Source organism: Budorcas taxicolor, chromosome 4 (assembly GCF_023091745.1).
Source record: "Budorcas taxicolor isolate Tak-1 chromosome 4, Takin1.1, whole genome shotgun sequence".
NCBI classification, from domain to species: domain Eukaryota; kingdom Metazoa; phylum Chordata; class Mammalia; order Artiodactyla; family Bovidae; genus Budorcas; species Budorcas taxicolor.
The window spans coordinates 46727764-46750240 of NC_068913.1; the positions used below are offsets into that span (position 1 = coordinate 46727764).

A 22477-nucleotide genomic window follows, 5' to 3' on the forward strand; every position below is an offset into this window, starting at 1 on the left:
CCCTTCAGGCTCCTCTGTTCAAGGGATTTACTGGGGAAAAATACTGGAGTGGGTTGCCATGCCCTTCTCCAGGGGATCTTCCTGACTCAGGTATTGAACCCATATCTCATGTCTCCTGCATTGGCAGGTGGGCTCTTCACCACTAGCACCACCCGGTAACATTAGCCTATTCAGTATGATATTTAGGCATATCAGTAGTATATGTCTAAATATCATACTGAATGTATGAATCACCAGTATGTATATAGAAAGAAGTACGTTTTATTTCAAGAACCTGGAATTACGTATTTCTTTTTTGTTTTTAAGGCTGGAGATATATTCTTAGTATGGTCTACTTGCAGGTGAAGAGACAGAAAAGAACAGATGAAGACATGCTACAGGGAAAGAAGAAAGAGACTTTAACAGAGAAAGAGCTAGAGAAAATAATGTTGAAAACACCATCCTAGTATATCTATTACCATATTTTCAGGATTTTCAATTGCCCTTTAGTATCTGATAGTGCAAAATATGGCATCCTTGTAATCCATTTCTGAGTTTATGTCAATTCTGTTACAAATAATATTGTTCCTTTTCAACCAAACCTAAACTTTTAGAATTTGAATTCTCTGCTCCCTATGTAAAAAGGTGAAATCTACCTATCACAAGTTTTAGAGAAAATAGACTTACCTCTTGGACGAGGTGCCAGGTGAGGCCATGGTTGGTTGAATACTCTAGTTTCACCTGATTGTCCATGTGTGGGGTATATTTTTGGCCACAGCCCATTACCAAACTGAACTGAATCATGTAAGATGCTCCTATCTGCATTGATTGTGTTTCCACATAGCGCATACTTGAGGCAAGTTTAGAATCTCCTGTAAAACTGAAAGACAGAAGTGGAAATCAGAAAATTAAAAACAGCAATATATTAGGGAAAAATTAAGCTCTTCATTTCATACCATATGCCAAAATAATTTTATTTTACTTATTTAAACCTTGCCAAGTTCTAGAATGGATTTCAATTAATTTAAAAAAGGCAATTTGAAATAATCTGCCTATCAAAGAAGCAATATTTTTTTTTAAGTTGATACCTAGAGTGGTCAAATATATTTGAAAATGGGTATGTACTCATGTACTGCTCAAATGTATAAAACCTTTGACTTGTTTCATGGTCTCTATCCCAAGGAAATAACTGGCAAATATTTTAATGTCAAACTATAGGGAAACTGGAATGCTTAAGTAAACTGGTATAGTCACTTGACAGACTGTCCATATTTCAAATATTTATGAAGGTAATATAATCAAATTATTGTACATGTGACTAAAATAAGTTTTTAAAAAATTTGCAAAATGATGCATAATGGAAATTTATCAGAATGTTTGCAGTGGCTGTGTTTGGTGGTAGGAAATGGGACAATCTGAAACTTTTCAGTTTTAAAATTCTCCAGTCTTTAGTACTCAGCTATTAAATACTGAAAATGAGATAATGTGTGTGTTTTTTTTTTTTATAATGTGGTTTTAATGGCTGTGAAATTCCCATGATTTACTGGGTCCTAGGTGGCACAGTGGTAAGGAATCCACCTTCTAGTGCAGGAGATGCAGGTTTCATCCCTGCGTCAGAAAATTCCCTGGAAGAAGAAATGGTAACCTACTCCAGTAATCTTGCCTGGAAAATCCTGTGGACAGGGGAGACTGGTAGGCTGCAATCCATAGGGTTGCAAAGAGTCAGGCACAATTTAGCCACTGAACACACACGAGCACACAATTGAGTACTATGTGATTATAAACTGCTTGAAGGTATGCACAATTACTTTTTCAGAGAAAAGTTCTCAAGGAATTTATAACCTAGCAGAGGAAATTAAAACAAGGACCTGCTTCACTGTAGTTAATATGGTTCAATGTAAATATTCCCAGGGCCAACCACACTGGGATTTATCTGCCAGGGTACTTGGTACTGTGATTCTGAAGCGGGTTATACCATCTTCAATGGTAAGAGGGCTTAGCTGGAGTAGACAAAGGTGATAATGCAATACTTCTGGAAATCTTTGAGGCATTTAGTATTTTTTTTTCTTAAATCTGTTTGCCAAATCAGCAAAATAAGAAGTTACTACTCTCACTTGCTTCTTGAAGAGTTTATGATGTTACTTAAAGATGGAATTTTGTCCATATGGAAGATGATCATGGTTTTGGGCTCAAGGTTATAAAATGTAAGTAGCTTTTTCCAGACAATGACTAGTTATTGTTTAAGTTTTAAATTAAAATTTTGCACTAGGACAACAAATAGAGGAATGGAATGTAAGAGACTGAATCTCTGCTTTAGTGTACTGTTCATGAATGAAGGGGAAAGTCATATTCAATGCTGCTAGGCTTCCAAATCCAGTGCTTCATCTTGTTTGTTGTATTAATATAGATGCCCACCAGTTAATGAGTTAGGTTATACTCTCAGACTGTGCTTAGCACAATATCCACATTATATTCCTTAGTTCCATCCTTACAAATAACTGTGAAGTAGGAACAATTGCCTCTGGTTAACAAATGACAACAATCTCAGATATGCAGATGATACCACTCTTAATGGCAGAAAATGAAAAGGAAATAAAGAGCCTCTTGATGAGAGTCAAAGAGGAGAATGAAAAAGGTGGTTTGAAACTCAACATTTAAATAAATTAAGATCATGGTATCTGGTCCTATCACTTCATGGCAAATAGAAGGGGGGAAGAGTGTAAGCTGTGACAGAATTTATTTTCTTGGGCTCCAAAATCACTGTGGATTGTGACTACAGCCATGAAATTAAAAGATGCTTGTTCCTTGGAAGGAAAGCTATGACAAACCCAGATAGCATATTAAAAAACAGAAATATCAATTTGCTGACAAAAGTCCATATAGTCAAAGGTATGGTTTTTCCAGTAGTCATGTGAAATGTCAATAAAGAAGGCTGAGTGTCGAAGTGGAGTGTTGGAGAAGACTCTCAAGAGTCCCTTGACTGCAAGGTGATCCAAACAGTCAATCCTAAAAGAAATCAACCCTGAATATTCACTGGAAGGACTGATGCTGAAGCTGAAGCTCCAATACTTTGGCCACCTGATGCGAAGAGTAGACTCATTGGAAAAGACACTGATGCTGGGAAAGATTGAAGGCAGGAGGAGAAGAGGGAGGCAAAGGATAAGATGGTTAGATAGCATCACTGATTCAATAGACATGAATCTGAGCACACTTAAGGAGACAGTTGAGCTTCCCAGGTGGCACTAGTGGCAAAGAATCCGCCTGCCAATGCAGGAGACATAAAGAGATGGAGGTTCAATCCTTGCAGGTTTGATCCCTGAGTTGGGAAGATCCCCTGGAGGAGGGCATGGCAACCCAGTTCAGTATTCTTGCCTGGAGAATTCCATGGACTGAGGAGCCTGGCGGGCTATAGTCCATACAGTCACAAAGAGTTAGACATGACTGAAGTGACTTAGCATGAACGTATGCACGAGATAGTGGAGGTCCATGGGGTCACAAAGAGTCAGACACGACTTACTGACCAAACAACAACAACAACAAATGAGGAAATGGAGACAGTAAATGGCAGACACCTGATGAGAAATCAGCTTTGCCTGGTTCCAAAACTTCTCAACCAATACACTATCTCTTTGTCCTTCTATTACTCTAAGACAGAGAAGAAAACACTGTAATTTTGAATAATTTTCATTTATAGTTAATTTAAAATCCTTAACTTTCAGTTACTATGAAGTGATGCTCCTATCTTAGAGATACAAAACCATGATTGCTGCTATGTGTTAGGGTATGCAAAATGCAATCTAGAAAATATGAAGCTGTGGGATGCAATTTTTAGTAAAATTACAAAATAAAAGAAATCAGCATTGAACAAAAATACTAGTAAGCACAAACATCTATATACATTCCATAGTCTTTAAAACAGGCAAAAAACAAGACAAAACAAAACCCCAAACACTTTTCCCTGTGAGAAATGAATGTTGCTTTTAGCTTCAAGGGTTATATGCTCTTTCTACTACCCTTTATGAGAAAGATTATCAAAGGCAAAAACTAGCCTTCATTTAATGGTTTGAAGGTGCAGCATATACCCTAGGCATCTGGTTAAAAACCACAGAGGGCATAGTAGCACATGGGCTGAATGGTCCACAGACTACACAGTGGCACTAAAACTTTCTCACGAAAACCATATAGAGTATTTATCCAATCCTGCATTCCTGAAATAATTTAAGATTATTTTCACAATCAGCATTCCTTTTAAATTTCTCCCTTCTGAGATGGTTTCGTGTCCTCGCAATTCTATACAGATTCAGAAAGAAGTGCTGGGTTTTGCAAATAGTGCCTGCACCTCATTTTTGCATGGTTACAAATTAACCATGAACTTGGTGGGAGAGATGAAGCATTCAAACCTGAGAAGTGTGTGCTCTGAGAGCTTCCCTGACAATAACAGCCTTTAAAGGTACCAAGATACCAAGAGAGAAAACAAAACATATAGAAAAGGACAAGTTAAGAGGCTAAATGAGGATGGTTAAACCACTCCAGCATTCTTGCCTGGAGAATCCCAGGGAAGGGGGAGCCTGGTGGGCTGCCGTCTATGGGGTCGCACAGAGTCGGACACGACTGAACTGACTTAGCAGCAGCAAACAGTGATAATAAAATTCTTATTTGGCATAAACATCTGTACCACCAGCAATTGTGGGCAGACATTGTTGGGTAGGTAGGCTGATTCAGCTGCCGTCTAGGGAATCCCTCTCCCCAGTCACCTTCTAGCAACTGGTCTAGGGGTGCCCATGTCCACTAATGAGTTCTTACCAACGAGACATAAGTGAAAAATGCTAGGTGGATAAACTCACTCAGCTTTTTTCTCTTTTATTTATTTATATTTTTTGGCTGGACTGCATGACATCAGTTCAGTTCAGTCGCTCAGTCGTGTCTGACTCTTTGAGACCCCATCGACTGCAGCATGCCAGGCCTGCTTGTACATCACCAACTCCCAGAGTTTACTCAAACTCATGTCCATTGAGTCGGTGATGCCATCCAACCATCTCATCCTCTGTCATCCTCTTCTCCTCCTGCCTTCAATCTTTCTCACCATCAGGGTCTTTTCAAATGAGTCAGCTCTTCACATCAGGTGGCCAAAGTATTGGAGTTTCAGCTTCAACATCAATCCTTCCAATGAACATTTAGGACTGATTTCCTTTAGGATGGACTGGTTGGATCTCTTTGCAGCTCAAAGGACTCTTAAGAGTATTCTCCAACACCACAGTTCAAAAGCGTCACTTCTTCGGTGCTCAGCTTTCTTTATATTCCAACTCTCATATCCATACATGACTACTGGAAAAACCATAGGCTTGACTAGATGGACCTTTGTTGGCAGAGTAATGTCTGTGCTTTTTAATATGCTGTCTAGGTTGATCATAACTTTTCTTCCAAGGAGTAAGCGTCTTTTAATTTCATGCTGTAGTCGCCACCTGCAGTGATTTTGGAGCCCCACAAAATAAAGTCTGACACTGTTTCCACTGCTTCTCCATCTATTTGCTATGAAGTGATGGGACTGGATGCCATGATCTTTGTTTTCTGAATGTTGAGCTTTAAGCCAACTTTTTCACTCTCCTCTTTCACTTTCATCAACAGGTTCTTTAGTTCTTCCTCACTTTCTGCCAAAAAGGGTGGTGTCATCTGTATATCTGAGGTTATTGATATTTCTCCCAGCAATCTTGATTCCAGCTTGTGCTTCATCCAACCCAGCATTTCTCATGATGTACTTTGCATATAAGTTAAATAAGCAGGGTGACAATATACAGCCTTGATGTACTCTTTTTGGAACCAGTGTGTTGTTTCACGTCCAGTTCTAACTGTTGCTTCCTGACCTGCATATAGGTTTCTCAAGAGGCAGGTCAGGTGGTCTGGTATTCCCATCTCTTTCAGAATTTTTCATAGTTTGTTGTGATCCACACAGTCAAAGGCTTTGGCATAGTCAATAAAGCAGAAATAAATGTTTTTCTGGAATTCTCTCGCTTTTTCAATGATCCAGCAGATGTTGGCAGTTTGATCTCTGATTCCTCTGCCTTTTCTACAACCAGTTTGAACATTTGGAAGTTCACAGTTCATATATTGTTGAAGCCTGGCTTGGAGAATTTTGAGCATTAATTTGCTAGTGTGTGAGATGAGTGCAACTGTGCAGTAGTTTGAGCATTCTTTGGCATTGCCTTTCTTAGGGATTGGAATGAAAACTGACTTTTTCCAGTCCTGTGGCCACTGCTGAGCTTTCCAAATTTGCTGGCATATTGAGTGCAGCACTTTCACAGCATCATCTTTCAGGATTTGAAATAGTTCAACTGGAATTCCATCACCTCCACTAGCTTTGTTCGTAGTGATGCTTCCTAAGGCCCACTTGACTTCACATTCCAGGATGTCTGGCTCTAGATGAGTGATCACACCATTGTGATTAACTGGGTTGTGAAGATCCTTTTTGTACAGTTATTCTGTGTATTCTTGCCACCTCTTCTTAATATCTTCTGCTTCTGTTAGGTCCATACCATTTCTGTCCTTTATTGAACCCATCTATGCATGAAATTTTCTTGAAGAGATCTCTAATCTTTACCATCCTATTGTTTTCCTCTGCATGACATGTGGGATCTTAATTCCCCAACCAGGGATTAAACCTGTCCCCCCTGCATTGGAAGTATGGAGTCCTTAACCAATGGACCTCCAGGGAAGTAGCTACTTGCTCAGATTTAATACAAGCTTTTAAAGAGAAACAAATGGATTTGGCTGGCATGTCCTTCTGCCTATTGCTCCTAGTGCTTTCTCCCTAATGGGGCAGTGGCCATTCTATGACAATAACGGCAACAGATATGCAGTTGGAGCTCTCTCTGCTGAGATGGTGGAGTAGAAAAATGAAGAGAGCCTGGGTCCCTGATGGCCTTGTTAAGCTGCTTCCAGCCCTTAATCCTAGGAGGACTTGTTAACAAATGACAAAATAAGCCTTTTCACTTTTGTTTATACCATTCCAGTCCTTTCTGGTTGTTCTTGTTGCAACGAGAGCTGAATGCATTTCTGGTACACCTGCCAAACTTCATAGTACTGCATGATACCACTGGTGGTGGTGGTGGTTCAGTCACTAAGTCGTGTCTGACTCTTTGTGACCCTATGGACTATAGAGCCTGCCGGGCTCCTTTGCCCATGGGATTTCCCAGGCAAGAATACTGGAGTGAGTTGCTACTTCCTTCTTTGGGATCTTCCTGACCCAGAGATCAAACCTGCATCTCCTGCATTGGCAGGCAGACTCTCCACTGCTAAGCTGCCTGGGAAGCCCTGTATGATATCTCTCCGGCCATCTGAAACTGAAGCAAAATAACCGAAGAAGATCACAGACGTCTGCACCTCAGAATCTTGACCACTCATAAAACAAATTCACTCGATTGTTTATGATTTATTCAAGACTGGCTGAAAGTCAGTGGTATTAAGTCTGACTTTTTCCTCCTTAATATTCTGATGTTCATACACTCCTGGAATTTTATGGGAGAGAATTTCACAGGCTGCAATCCTTTAATTTACAAAACTGCTCCTCTTTGCTGCTTGTCTAAGTGGAGATATGTTTATAAAGGCAAAAATGAAGCTGAACTTCGCTGTTGCAATCATAGAAACAGAAAAAAAGAAGCCCACATCAGCATTTTGGGGAGAAATTCTGGAGACAGAATGCACTAAGAATTGGAGGCTTAGCTCTATTCATGTTGATTTGTAAGACTGCCTCAAAAATAAAGAATAAAGGAACAATAAAACAGTCCTGAATCTTTTAATACTTATAGATTTTAATGAGAGAATGGGCATAACTCTTTCCATTAGGGCAAGCTTACCTCCCTGTGCCTTTTCATTTCTACCCCCAAGAAGGCTTAGTAGGCTCTCTGTTATGACACTGTTAAGTAGATGACACCATAATGCAACTCAAGTCTCTTTAGTCATATCTAAGTCTTCACAGTCCAGAGTATAAGTCCTTTGCCTTCCCCTCCTAGCTTAGTCTCAGGGGTTGCTGAGGACTTATCTTCCTGACCAGGCTGGAAGCCTCTCCACAAGGAGAGGTCACCCCTTGCTCATCTCTGCATCCCCCATAGCATTCAGAGCCTTGCACACCTCAAGAAGCACCTGGTGTTGGTACAGGACATCGTGGTTTTCCAACAGCTCAATTATTTCATTTGACTTCTAAGTCAATATCATTTGAGACACATCAGGGATCCTGAGCACTGTTATAGAGAAGGAAAACCGACAGTCTTAGCTGCTGATTATCAGGGTCACACAGTTACTAAAAAGCTAGAAACCAAGCCAACTGATTTCTACTTTGATGTCCTTTTCACTATGTCATGCCTATCCAAAGCATGCAAAGAATATTAAATAAAATGAGCACACGAGTGAGGGCTCTTGATGTGAGAAAAGGCAAGTTTTCCAAAACCATAGTTACTTAAATGTTGTAATGAACACAGACAAGGTTTTGAGGTTATTCTCTCTTAAAGAAACTGCCCTTTCTGCATTTCCCCAGAGCCTAGTTCCCATCTCCAGAAGAAAATGCTCTCTTATATGAAAGGCAGATACATCTAACTGAAGTAAATAGAGGAATACTCTAGTCACACAGTTCTTTAAAAGGAAATTCATGTAAAATATTCAAATCACCTAGGGACTGAGCCATTTTTGACAACTGATTCATCTCTTTCAGAATAGTTTGGTAAGTAAACTATGTGGCAGAAGTGTCACTACCAGTGGGCCACAAGAGAAGACAATGCACCAGTATTTACATTTCTTAGAAATCTAAGTAGTATTCTGTTATTTTCAAGAAACCCACGGTAAAGAATAGCTCTGCAGAACTCATTTTCAGAGAAACAGAAGACCAATACAAAACCTTTTTGGTCTGATACTATTCAGAAGTTATATTGATCTGCAGAAGGACATGTGAATGAATTTAAACCTTTCTATCATCCTTTTTTGAGGGTTTTGTTCTTGTAATCATCAAAGAAATGTTTACTAGAGCTGACAGAAATACTTGCTGATACTGTGGAATTAAAGGTGACACAAACTAGTTTGTACTTTATATAATTTTATGTCTCAAAATAGAAATAATCATAATATTTTAGTGGATTATATAAACTTTACACTTATTGAAAAAAACTGACAATATAGAAGCATTTTTAAAAAAGCTGAAAATTCACAATTCTACCTAGAGATGACCACTGCTACTATTTTAGTGTAAATACTTCCAGGTTTCCTTATGTTTACACATAAGGAATATACCCGCATATACGCAGACACTTACTTTTATTTCTTTCAAAAAATATAGAATCATAATAGTCCTGTTTTTTTTCTTTCTAAAACTATTTCATTGCAACCTTTCCATATTGAAAAAATATACTGAGACACTGTCATTTTTAATGAATAAAGCCAATCTACAATTATGGGAATCTTTGGAGGTTGTTTCCATTTTTCACTGTTATAAACAGTACTTCTACCATATGCATCCTTCTATATCTTTGTATAGTTGTTTAATTTTTTTCTTAGGATAAATTCCTAAAAGCAGAATTGCTTGGTCAAAGCAAAATTTAAAGGTTAGTACTTATTGCTAAACTGCCCTTCAAAAATTTTGTACCAAGTTATACTTACCAAAAATATTAACAATGATGGCACTGCAAATCCTTAATACATATCAATATTGAACATTGACAATAGTTTTCATTTTAGCTACTCTATATAAAATCTCTTAATCTAAATTTCTTTGATTATTAGAAAAGTTAACATGATATTTATGTTAACTATTCATTACCTATTTGTAGTTTTTTGGGCTACAAAAAAACTACATGAAGTAGCCTTTCATGTAATTTGCCCATCATTAAAATTGGAATTTATCTTCTCCTTACTTATTTGTACAAATTTTTCACATATTTGGGATATGTAGTCTGGTATAAATGTTGCAAATAACTCCCTCTTCCCAGTTTTTGCCGTGTATTGTTTTCAGGGAAAAAAATAGTTAAAAAATTTTAAGTGCTGGAATATGTGACCTTAATGATCCCTGCTTTTGGTGTCATACTTTATTGATATCTATTAAGACTCTCTCAGAGCCTAGTTCAAACTTATTTCTTTGCAAATGTCCAGTGGACATATGAAAGAGACATGTATTTTTTATTAGTAGGATATAATTTTCTCTTTATTAAATATCCTTGTTAATTTTCTCCCATACATTTTTGTCTAGGTCTTCACTTATTTTTTGTTTGCTTCATCAAGGACTCAGACAAAATACTGAAATCACACGCTGAATTATGGTTGTAATTTTCCACTTGTGATTCTAACAGGTTTTGCATTCTGTGTTATTCAATGTGTGGAGACACCTGACTTTCCATACTTCTGTTGACAGCCACCCCCTATGGCATCACCTGTGTTTCTGATATCGAGCCCCAACCTCAGCCTCAAAGAATTGGGGCCAGGAGCAAGGAGTCATCTAATGTTCCCTCACTCCACTTTCACCCACATTTTCCTCCCACATCCTACTTCTTCAAGAAGCTCATTCAACTTTCAAAGTCCAAAAATGGTACAGCATTTTCTCTGTTATGTTGCCTCGATCACTTCAATGAGGAGTTTAGAGAAAGAAGATGTAAAACATGAGGCCTTAACATGTTGTATTCATATGATAGGCTGTTTTATTAATTTCCCCTTTGTTTTTCTGACTACATTCTCTTTACTGGTTTCTCAACTGGAGTAATTCTCTATGTAAGAAATTTCTAGATACAAATGTATTTTATGATAATCTTTTTTACTTACTTCAATCCATCTACAGCTTCAAACAAATTTAAAATTTCTACATATAATGCATTTTTTAATGTGTTTATTCAATACTTTATTTTAAAAGTCCTTATGGATTTCTAAGTGAAATCCTTAGTTATCTTGTTAGTTTGAATTGGCAATAGAAAATATTTTGGAATACGTGTGCTTCACAGCATGTATTTCAGTCTCCTTTTATACCTTTGTTCCTAGCTCCTGCTTTATTTTGCTTATCATTACAATTCCTATTTAAAGTACATAGTTTATATTCTTTAGCTTCTTCAATCTCATTTCTATTTTCTCAGTTTGGAAATTTGCACATGGTTCTTCAAGTCAGGACCAGCATTTTGCTTTAAGCTATAAAATGCTTAAATCAAGCTGCTTGGCTGCTGTTTATTCAGCTTCTACAGAAAGCAGCCTCTAGGCAAACAAATCTCAACAAAAAATTGGGTGCTTAATAGCAGTTTCCTCTCAAGGATGAGATAGTTCTATGTGTGGGAAACAGAACTGGGGAAAATAAGTCACCTAGGTTAGACATTCAGGATGTCTGTACACAGGGGTTGTGACCACAATAAACAGTATATTCTCTTTCTAATCAGGTTGCACACACCTGCACAGGTGCTACTATGAGATGGCAGGTAGACAAGTGACTGTTGGGAGCCACAGAGAGTGACTCTATGTCTTTCTTAGGAGCACAGAGGTCCATTTGCAGCCCAGTCACTCACCTTTATCTCCTGTGTAACTAGCCCAATTCTCCCCAAGTCTACAAGCCAGCAGCAAATTCCAATCACTTAAAAAAGAATCTAGTTCTAAAGTTTGCAGAAATTTTATGCTGGAGAGGGTGTGGAAAAAGGGAACTCTCTTGTATTGTTTGTAGAAATATAAATTGATATAACCATTATGGAGAACAGTATGGAGGTTCCTTAAAAAACTAAAAATAGAACTACCATATGATATAGCAATCCCACTACTGGTCATATACCCTGAGAAAACCATAATTCAGAAAGATACATGCACCCAATGTTCCTTGTAGCATTATTCACGATAGCCAGGACATGGAAGCAACCTCAAGGTCCATCGACAGATGAATGGATAAAGATGTGGTACGTACATTAATATATAACGAAATACTACACAGCCACACAAAAAACTAAAATTTGGTCATTTGTAGTGATGTGGATGAACTTAGAGTCTGTCATACAGTGTGAAGTCAGAAACAGAAAAACAACTATTGTGTATTAACACACACATATGGAATCTAGACAAATGGTACTGATAAACCTATTTGCAGGGCAAGAACAGAGACACAGACGTAGAGAACAAACTTGTGGACACAATGGAGGAATATGTGGCTTACGTCTACCACCCCCTTTCCATCCCTCTAAGTCATCACAGCTCTGTGATTTGTGATGACTTAGAGGGATGGAATGGGGGTGGTAGAAGGCTCCAGAGAGAGGGGATACATGTATACATAGAGCTGATTCATGGTGTTGTACATCAGAAACTAACACAACATTGTAAAGCCATTATACTCCAATTAAAAAAAGTTTATACAGAGTGAAGTAAGTCAGAAAGAAAAACACCAATACAGTATATTAATGCATATATATGGAATTTGGAAAGATGGTAATGATGACCCTATAAGTGAGACAGAAAAAGAGACACAGATATAAAGAACAGACTTTTGGACTCTGTGGGAGAAGGCAAGGGTGGGATGATTTGACAGAATAGCATTGAAACATACATATTACCATATGTGAAATAGATAGAAGTTCGATGCATGAAACAGGGAACTCAAAGCTGGTGCACTGGGACAACCCTGAGGGATGGGGTGGGGAGGGAGGTGAGAGGGGGGGTTCAGGATGGGGGACACATGTACATCCATGGCTGATTCATGTCAAAGTATGGCAAAAACCACTACAGTACTATAAAGTAATTAGCCTCCAATTAAAATAAATAAATAAATTAAAAAATGTTTATCAGTTCAGTTCAGTTCAGTTGCTCAGTTGTGTCTGACTCTGTGCCCCATGAATCGCAGCATGCCAGGCCTTCCTGTCCATCACCAACTCCTGGAATTCACTCAGATTCACGTCCATCAAGTCAGTGATGCTATCCAGCCATCTCATCCTCTGTCGTCCCCTTCTCCTCCTGCCCCTAATCCCTCCCAGCATCAGTTTTGTCCAATGAGTCAACTCTTGGCATGAGGTGGCCAAAGTATTGGAGTTTCAGCTTTAGCATCAGTCCTTCCAAAGAAATCCCAGGGCTGATCTCCTTCAGAATGGACTGGTTGGATCTCCTTGCAGTCCAAGGGACTCTCAAGAGTCTTCTCCAACACCACAGCTCAAACGTATCAATTCTTCGGCGCTTAGCTTTCTTCACAGTCCAACTCTCACATCCATACATGACCAAAGGAAAAACCATAGCCTTGACTAGACTGACCTTAGTCGGCAAAGTAATGCCTCTGCTTTTGAATATGCTATCTAGGTTGGTCATAACTTTTCTTCCAAGGAGTAAGCGTCTTTTAATTTCATGGCTGCAGTCACCATCTGCAGTGATTTTGGAGCCCCCCAAAATAAAGTCTGACACTGTTTCCACTGTTTCCCCATCTATTTCCCATGAAGTGAAGGGACTGGATGCCATGATCTTCGTCTTCTGAATGTTGAGCTTTAAGCCACCTTTTTCACTCTCCTCTTTCACTTTCATCAAGAGGCTTTTTAGTTCCTCTTCACTTTCTGCCATAAGACATTTTAAAAGTTTACAAAAATTTTTATGCTTTCAAAGATTTCTGTCATTTCTCAGTTCAATCTTCATTTTGTCCACCTCACTGCAGTTTTAGGAAATGTTCAGCAGCTGGAGTAAACTGTGGCAGGAAAAGGGAAATGTCTGCCAGGTACAAGACAGAGAGGAAGTCAGCACAAAGCACTGCCTGGGCTTTGGCCTCCCAAAGAGAGGAGGAGAGAAAGAGACTGACGGCCAGAAAGGTGACAGACTGTCAGAGAGCTGGGAGACCAAGGACTCAGGGGAAAATAGCTCCTCTGAACTCTCGTAGTGCCTGCAGTGTCCTGCCAGGAGCCTGTGGGTAAGAGAGTAGCAAAGTTGCCAGGGGGGCTTCCCAGATGGCGCTAGTGGTAAAGAACCCACCTGCCAATACAGGAGATGTAAGAGTTGTGGGTTTGCTCTCTGGATCAGGAAGACCCCTGGAGAAGGAAATGGCAACCCATTACCATATTCTTGCCTGGAGAATCCCACGGACAGAGAAGCCTGGCGGGCAACAGTTCATAGGGCTGCAAAGAGTTAGACACGGTGAAGTGACTTAGCATGAAGTTGTCAGGAGCTCTTTACCAGTAAGACTTCCCACCTCTTCTGATGGGAGGAGAGGAATCAGAGAAGCTTTTGCTGTTTCCAGCCTCTGTTAATAACTTTAACTCATCTCAGATCTTTGGCTGTCCTGGACACTCTTACTCCTGTTATTCTTACATTGCATCCATAATAACCCCAGAACGAATTTTGGTTGAAGTGAACTTGCCCAGTCCATATTTACACTACTTAGAATTAGGGCTTGGCCTTTTCAACACACTCCTGTTCTCTCTGTCATCTCCTTCCTATTTCCTCTTGCATCTCATGTCCTTTCAGGAAGGAACACACTGGCCCCATATAGTTAGGCCTGAGAGCTCTGAATGAAAATGTTTAGCTTGGAAGGAAGAGGTGAGGCAAGAAAGAAAGATACATGAGGACTCTCCAAAATTTTTTCTTTATCCTTCCAACCATATGCAGTCACCTAGTGTGTACTAATTTAGTGAGTATTGAAGCAGGGCCATTTTAAGACTTTTATAGGACTTTGACACTTCTAATTTTAGAAACTCCATCACACATCATGGCAAGCATATTAAAATGCACCCATGCTGCTGCTAAGTCGCTTCAGTCGTATCCAACCTGTGCGACCCCATAGACGGCAGCCCACCAGGCTCCCTTGTCCCTGGGATTCTCCAGGCAAGAACACTGGAGTGGGTTGCCATTTCCTTCCTCAATGCGCGAAAGTGAAGTCGCTCAGTCATATCTGACTCTTCGCGACCCCACGGACTGCAGCCTACCAGGCTCCTCCATCCATGGGATTTTCCAGGCAAGAGTATTGGAGTGGGTTGCCATTGCCTTCTCCGCACCCATGTTCCACATTAAAAAAAAAAAAATATATATATATATATATATATATATATATATATATATATATATATATGGTGTAGAAATCTTCAAGTAGATTTTATAATTTTGCCTTTGAATTTTATTTGGCTACTTGTAATGCATAGAATGAAATTAAAAGATGCTTATTCCTTGGAAGGAAAGTTATGACCAACCTAGATAGCATATTCAAAAGCAGAGAGATTACTTTGCCAACAAAGGTCCGTCCAGTCAAGGCTATGGTCTTTCCAGTGGTCATGGATGGATGTGAGAGTTGGACTGTGAAGAAAGCTGAGCACTGAAGAATTGATGCTTTTGAACTGTGGTGTTAGAGAAGACTCTTGAAAGTCCCTTGGACTGCAAGGAGATCCAACCAGTCCATTGTAAAGGAGATCAGTCCTGGGTGTTCTTTGGAAGGAATGATGCTAAAGCTGAAACTCCAGTACTTTGGCTACCTCATGAGAAGAGTTGACTCACTGGAAAAGACTCTGATGCTGGGAGGGATTGGGGGCAGGAGGAGAAGGGGACGACAGAGGATAAGATGGCTGGATGGCATCACCAACTCAAAGGACATGAGTTTGGGTGAAGTCTGGGAGTTGGTGATGGACAGGGAGGCCTGGCGTGCTGCGATTCATGGGGTCACAAAGAGTCGGACACCACTGAGCGACTGAACTGAACTGAACTGAATGCATAGAATATACATTTGGCTGTGACTTCTCAACATACTCAGGAATCTGACCAAAAAATTATTACCAACAGCATAAAATTTTACGAATATTTAAATTTAGCAGTTAACGGAATTGGCATGTGTTGTGTTTTACATATACTTAATTTAAATTTATTAATTTTATTTTTACCATTTTTTAAAAATCTTATTTTTGAAACAATATTCATTTTTCAAGTCCTTGGACTTTTTCCAGTTCCCTGGAAAACCTGAAGGCTTGGCACTGAGACCAATGAAAGAACTTCCTAGGAAGAGGCATAGGCAATACAAAGGTGCTGGGAGAGGAAAGAGCTTGGCTTGGAGTAGAGAAGGAGTAGAGAAGGAAGGGCGATGTGGTTGGGGTGGAATGAATGAAAGGCAGGGAGACAGGAAAGGCTGGCCAGGTCAGGTCACCCAGGGCCTACCACAGAGCTCTGTGAACCACTGTAGAAAGTAACAATCTTGGCCTACTGAACTGCTTTTTCAACAAGCCAGAGGTACCTTGAATCCAGATCATGAAATGCAGATTTCTGTTGTTAACTTGTTTAGTGGTAGGTTCTCTTACTTCTGAAATCTCACTTAGCTGCTTAGTTCTTAGGAAGATTTTTAGGAAAATCTAACTTTGGAGAAATAAATGACTCAAAAGTCAACTGTGTGGACATCAGCAAAACGTGATTCTGGGAACATGGCCATTTTATTCGTTCCCTTGGCATTCATTTCTAAGCTTTTGTTCTCCAATATATATTTTCAAGTGGCCTGTCAGACTATTTCTAGCAACATTCTAATAAGTACACATGGATGACACTACTGGCCTCTGAGCTTTCTTATTACTTCATACCATCTATTCTCACATAGAAGCTACAATTATATTAAAAATATGATTACATCACCCTCTTGCTTCAAATTATTTACTGAATTCTCATAACCCATAACACACTAGGGCTTCCTAGGTGGTGCCAGTGATAAAGAACCTGTCCGCCAAGGTAGGAGGTGTAAGAGAGGCAGGTTTGATCCCTGGGTTGGGAAGATCCCCTGGAGGAGTGCATGGCAACCCATTCCAATATTCTTCTCTGGAGAATCCCATGGACAGAGGAGCCTGGTGGCCTACAGTCCATGTGGTCACAAAGAGTCGGACACGACTGAAGCGACTTAGCATATAGCATGCATAATGCTTAGGATAAAATCCAAAACTTCCCTATTGCTCTATGAGGCCCTAACATAATCTAGTTCCTTGCCCGCCTCGGGACCTTTGATCCTGCCGTTCTTTCTATCTGTCGTGGTTTGCTTGCACACTTTCACTTCAGTATCTCTTTCTCATTATTCCGAGGTCTCTACATTCTCAAGAGGGCTTCCCTAAACATCTTACCTAAAATAGTCTCAGTTTCCACTTATGCCACCAAATAGTCCATTCCTTTATCCTCACAGCAATTGTCACTATCTGGAATATTATCACAAATTTGTTCATTATTGTTTTTCTCCTCTAGAAAATAAGTTCCACAAATAAAGGACTTGTCTATCTTCATCTTCAGTACCAAGTACTATACCTATAGGACAAATAGTGCCTATAGTGCAATCAATAAACAGCTGAATATATGTTAGCCCATCAATGAATAGAAATTTCATGTAATGAAATCCTCATAGAGAAAAAACCGAGTAAATAGGATTTAGTTTAGAAACTCATTTATAAATCTATTTGGGAGTATATTCAATTACATTGCTTCCCTTGTGGCTCATCTGGTTAAGAATCTGCCTGTGATGTGGGAGACCTGGGTTCAATTCCTGGGTTGGGAAGATCCCCTAGAGAAGGGAAAGGCTACCCACTTCAGTATTCTAGCCTGGAGAATTCCATGGACTATATAGTCCATGGGGTTGCAAAGAGTCAGACACGACTGAGCAACTTTCAATTACATTACCAATTTTATAGAGGTATTTCCTTAGGCACTGAAAATACTTTTTTCACAGCTGTTGAAAATAATAGTGACTTTTCAGGTTGTCACTCAATGTATTAACCTTATCTATCCGCTAACCTTCCTAATCACTTACTGTGAAACGGTATTTAAAATGGCTCTTGGGAGTGAGTTCACTCCAACTGATTTTCTTCAGCAGCAAAATCTGAGTTGATTTATTCTTTTTAATAGTCTTTGTAAAAAAATAATCCCAAGAATACTCTAGGATTACTGATAATTTAAACTGACAAAATTTCTATATAAATTATAGGCTGATGTTCAATGAAAGAAAAATCCTAAAGATATTTACTTGGCTGTTATTTTTATTCTATAAGCAGATTCTTTTTATAAAGAGATAGCCATAAATTTTGGAGAAGGCAATGGCACCCTACTCCAGTACTCTTGCCTGGAAAATCCCATGGACGGAGGAGCCTGGTGGGCTGTAGTCCATGGGATCGCTAAGACTCGGAAACGACTGAGTGACTTCACTTTCACTTTTCACTTTCATGCATTGGAGAAGGAAATGGCAACACACTCCAGTGTTCTTGCCTGGGGAATCCCAGGGACAGGGGAGCCTGGTGGGCTGCCGTCTATGGGGTTGCACAGAGTTGGACACGACTGAAGCAACCTAGCGGCAGCAGCAGCCATAAATTTTTCTTGTGAGCTAAGAGATCAAGGCTATCCAAAGTTTCAGAGGGGCACTAACCCAACTTCGCCTTTGTGAATGTTTACAAATTACACATCCCTTATATTAGTATCAGGCAACCTCCTCTGCCTCATGATTATTTTTATGATTCCAGTCCAAAGGAATAAACATTAGCATGTAGGAAAGACTCTTGACTTTTAACATCTGCAAACACATAAATCCTATTTTGAAAAATTAACCAAGAGATAGCAGAAGAAAAGGTTGAAGTGAAGTGAAAGTTGCTCAGTCATGTCCAGCTCTTTGTGACCCCATGGACTAGAGTCCACGGAATTCTCTAGGCCAGAATACTGGAGTGGGTAGCCTTTCCCTTCTCCAGGGGATCTTCCCCACCCAGGGATCAAACCCAGGTCTCCCACATTGCAGGCAGATTCTTTACCAGCTGAGCTATCAGGGAAGCCCTAGAAGAAAAGGTAGATCTCATTTAAAAATGTTTCGCCCACTTCTTGCTAAATGTATATATCAGGTGTGTGCAAGCATGAGCTCTGAAGGGATTTCTACTGATCAATTAGGAAATCGTTTTGTGTTATCCATCACTACACATTATTGCTGAAAATGATTATCATGATTCTTATAACTTAGAAGTACCTTGACTACTTTATAGCTCTTCTTATATAGCTTAAAATACATTTCACTCATTGTTCAGTTCTGTTATATTATTATGTAAGAATATATTATTGATTTTCTTCAATGTTAGTAGAGCTACTGTACTATTTCCCATCTCTTATTGGAAGTGAACTGTATTTAATTTGTATTATGAGATGAACAGGCTTTTAGGATTCTTTTGGGCTTCCCAGGTGGTGCAAGTGGCAAAGAATTCGCCTGTAACACAGGAGACATAAGAGATGCAGGTTCTATCCCTGGGTTGGGAAGATCTCCTGGAGGTGGACATGGCAACCCACTCCAGGATTCTTGCCTGGAGAATCCCATTGGCAGAGGTACCTGACAGGCTACAGTCCATAGGGTCACATAGAGTTGGACACGACTGAAGCAACTTAGCATGCATGTACACACTTTTAGCCTGAGCCTTAGGCAACTCTTGCTTCTTATAAAATATACAGCTTTCTTTTTGTTGTGCATGCTTATAGGTGCCCCATGAGATATGAATATATACTTTTTGAATGCCCTGAACTTGTAGCCATTGGTCCACTCCCTCTGACTTGGGCCACTCATCCTGCAGCTGTCATCCTTCTTTTACAAATCAGCTTCCCTACATCTCCAGGCTGACCATGTCACCTGGGGCTGGTTTTAAAAGGCTTCCAAAGTCTTCTCATTACAACATTGAAAGTGAAAGTGAAAGTGAAGTCGCTCAGTCGTGTCCGACTCTTCGCGACCCTGTGGACTGCAGCCTGCCAGGCTCCTCTGTCCATGGGATTCTCCAGGCAAGAATACTGGAGTGGGTTGCCATTTCCTTCTCCAAGAACACTGGAGTGGGTTGCCATTTCCTTCTCCAGGGGATCTTCCCAATCCAGGGATCAAACCCGGGTCTCCTGCATTGCAGGCAGACACTTTATCCTCTGAGCCACCAGGGAACATGTATACCACAAAAAACATCACACTCTTTTTCCTCATGCCTTTTGTCATTCACAGCTAGTTTCATTTCTTGCATGTTTCTTTTATATTCTCTCTACTTTCACTACTTCCTTTAGGAAATTTCTCTTTTAAAAAGTGGTCCTACCACGACTGGAGCCAGTGATTCACTTGTATATGCAAAAAAAAAAAAAAAAAAAGGACATATTGAGTAATATTATATAACTTCTATTTCTACTGCCCATGAAAGTTACTAGCAGACTCTTTCAACATTTCTACAATACATCTCTCTTATTCCTAAATCTTCTTTTAAATGAATCTCCTTTTCCTCAGGCATAATTAAAGAAAAAAATTGTTTTTTCTTAGTTCATCTTATCAACTTTTACTTTTTTTCTAGTTTTATTGAGATATAATTGCCATACACCACTCTATTAGGTGTATAACACAATTTGATATACGTATATGCTGCAAAATGATCACTGCAATAAGTTTACTTAACATCTATTACCTCACATAGTTACTAATTTTTTTCTTGTGATGAGAACTTTTAAGATCTACTTGTTTAGCAAGTTTCAAATATAAAATACAGCATTGTTAACTATAGTCATGCTATTCATTATATCTCCAGAACTTTATCTTGTAAGTGAAAAGGTTGTGCCTTTTGATAACTCAACCCATTTTGCCCACCCCTTTCTCCCCACCTTTGGCAAACACCAATCTGTTCTCTGTATCTATAAGTTTGGATTTTTTCAAGGTCCATCCATGTTGTCACAAATAGTTGAATTTCCTTTTTTTATGGCTGAAAACATTCCATTGTATCTACTACATTTTCTTTATCATACATTCACACACTGATGGACACTCTCATTGTTTCCATGTCTGGGCTGTTGTAAATAAGGCTGCCACAAACATGGGCAGTACAAATAAATTTTCAAGATAGTGATTTCATTTTTTTTCAGACATATACCCAGAAATAAAATTGTTGGATAGTATGGAATTTATTTTTAACTTTTTGAGAAACCTCTATATAGTTTTTCATAGTAGATACACTAGTTTACATTCCCCAAAACAGTGCATTGGATATCCTTTCTCCAAATCCTTGGCAATACCTGTTATTTCTTATATTCAATAATAGCCACTCTAATATGTGTGAGGTGAAATCTCCTTGTGGTTTTGATTTGTCATTTCCTTGATGATTACTGATGTTGAGCATCTTTTCATGTACCTGAGAGAGACAATTCCTAGGCAGACTGGTAAGAAGTTCAGGGTTCCCAAGGAGGAAAAAGGGGTCTGGGGTTTTCAAAGTGGAGATTGGGGGTCTGGAATTCTCAAGGAGAAGAAAAGGACAAACGTTCTTTCCTCTGCATTGCTTCAGTTCAGTTGAGTTCAGTCGCTCAGTCATGTCTGACGTCTGCAGCCCCATAATTTGCAGCACGCCAGGCCTCCCTATCCATCACCAACTCCCAGAGTTCACTCAAACTCATGTCCATTGAGTTGCTGATGCCATCCAGACATCTTATCCTCTGTCGTCCCCTTTTTCTTCGGGCCCCAATCCCTCCCAGCATCAGAGTCATTTGCAATGAGTCAACTCTTCACATGAGGTGGCCAAAGTATTGGAGTTTCAGCTTTAGCGTCATTCCTTCCAAAGAACACCCAGGACTAACCTCCTTTAGAATGGACTCGTTGGATCTCCTTGCAGTCCAGGGGACTCTCAAGAGTCTTCTCCAACATCACAGTTCAAAAGCATCAATTCTTTGGTGCTCAGCTTTATTCACAGTCCAACTCTCACATCCATACATGATTACTGGAAAAACCATAGCCTTGACTAGACGGACCTTTGTTGGCTAAGTAATGCTTCAGTTCAATTCAGTTCAGTTGCTCAGTCATGTCTGACTCTTTGCGACCCCATGAATCGCAGCACGCCAGGCCTCCCTGTCCATCACCAATTCTCGGAGTTCACTCAGACTCACATCCATCGAGTCAGTGATGCCATCCAGCCATCTCATCCTCTGTCGTCCCCTTCTCCTCCTGCCCCTAATCCCTCCCAGCATCAGAGTCTTTTCCAATGAGTCAACTCTTCGCATGAGGTGGCCAAAGTATTGGAGTTTCAGCTTTAGCATCATTCCTTCCAAAGAAATCCCAGGGCTGATCGCCTTCAGAATGGACTGGTTGGATCTCCTTGCAGTCCAAGGGACTCGCAAGAGTCTTCACCAACACCACAGTTCAAAAGCATCAATTAGTCTTAGTCAGTTACACAACTCAGTTTAAACTCTGTCAGTTCAGTTCAGATTAGTCGCTCAGTCATATCCAACTCTTTGCGACCCCATTAACCGCAGCACACCAGGCCTCCCTGTCCATCACCAACTCCTGGAGTCCACCCAAACCCATTTCCATTGAGTTGGTGATGCCATCCAGCCATCTCATCCTCTGTCATCCCCTTCTCCTCCTGCCCTCATACTTTACCAGCACACCACAGTACAAAAGCATCAATTCTTCGGCGCTCAGCTTTCTTCACAGTCCAATTCTAACATTCATACATGACCACAGGAAAAACCATAGCCTTAACTAGACAGACCTTTGTTGACAAAGTAATGTCTCTGCTTTTTAATATGCTGTCTAGGTTGGTCATAACTTTCCTTCCAAGGAGTA

The 22477-nt window shown here is 39.8% G+C and overlaps 1 protein-coding gene across 1 annotated transcript in view; it reads right to left on the reverse strand.

Moving 5' to 3' along the window:
* Positions 1-22477, reverse strand: part of RELN (reelin) — a 536555-nt gene that overhangs the window by 133644 nt on the left and 380434 nt on the right. Inside the window, exon 21 of the mRNA XM_052638374.1 lies at positions 667-859. Within this exon, the coding sequence (XP_052494334.1) occupies positions 667-859 (193 nt within the window). The remainder of the gene's footprint in view (positions 1-666; positions 860-22477) is intronic.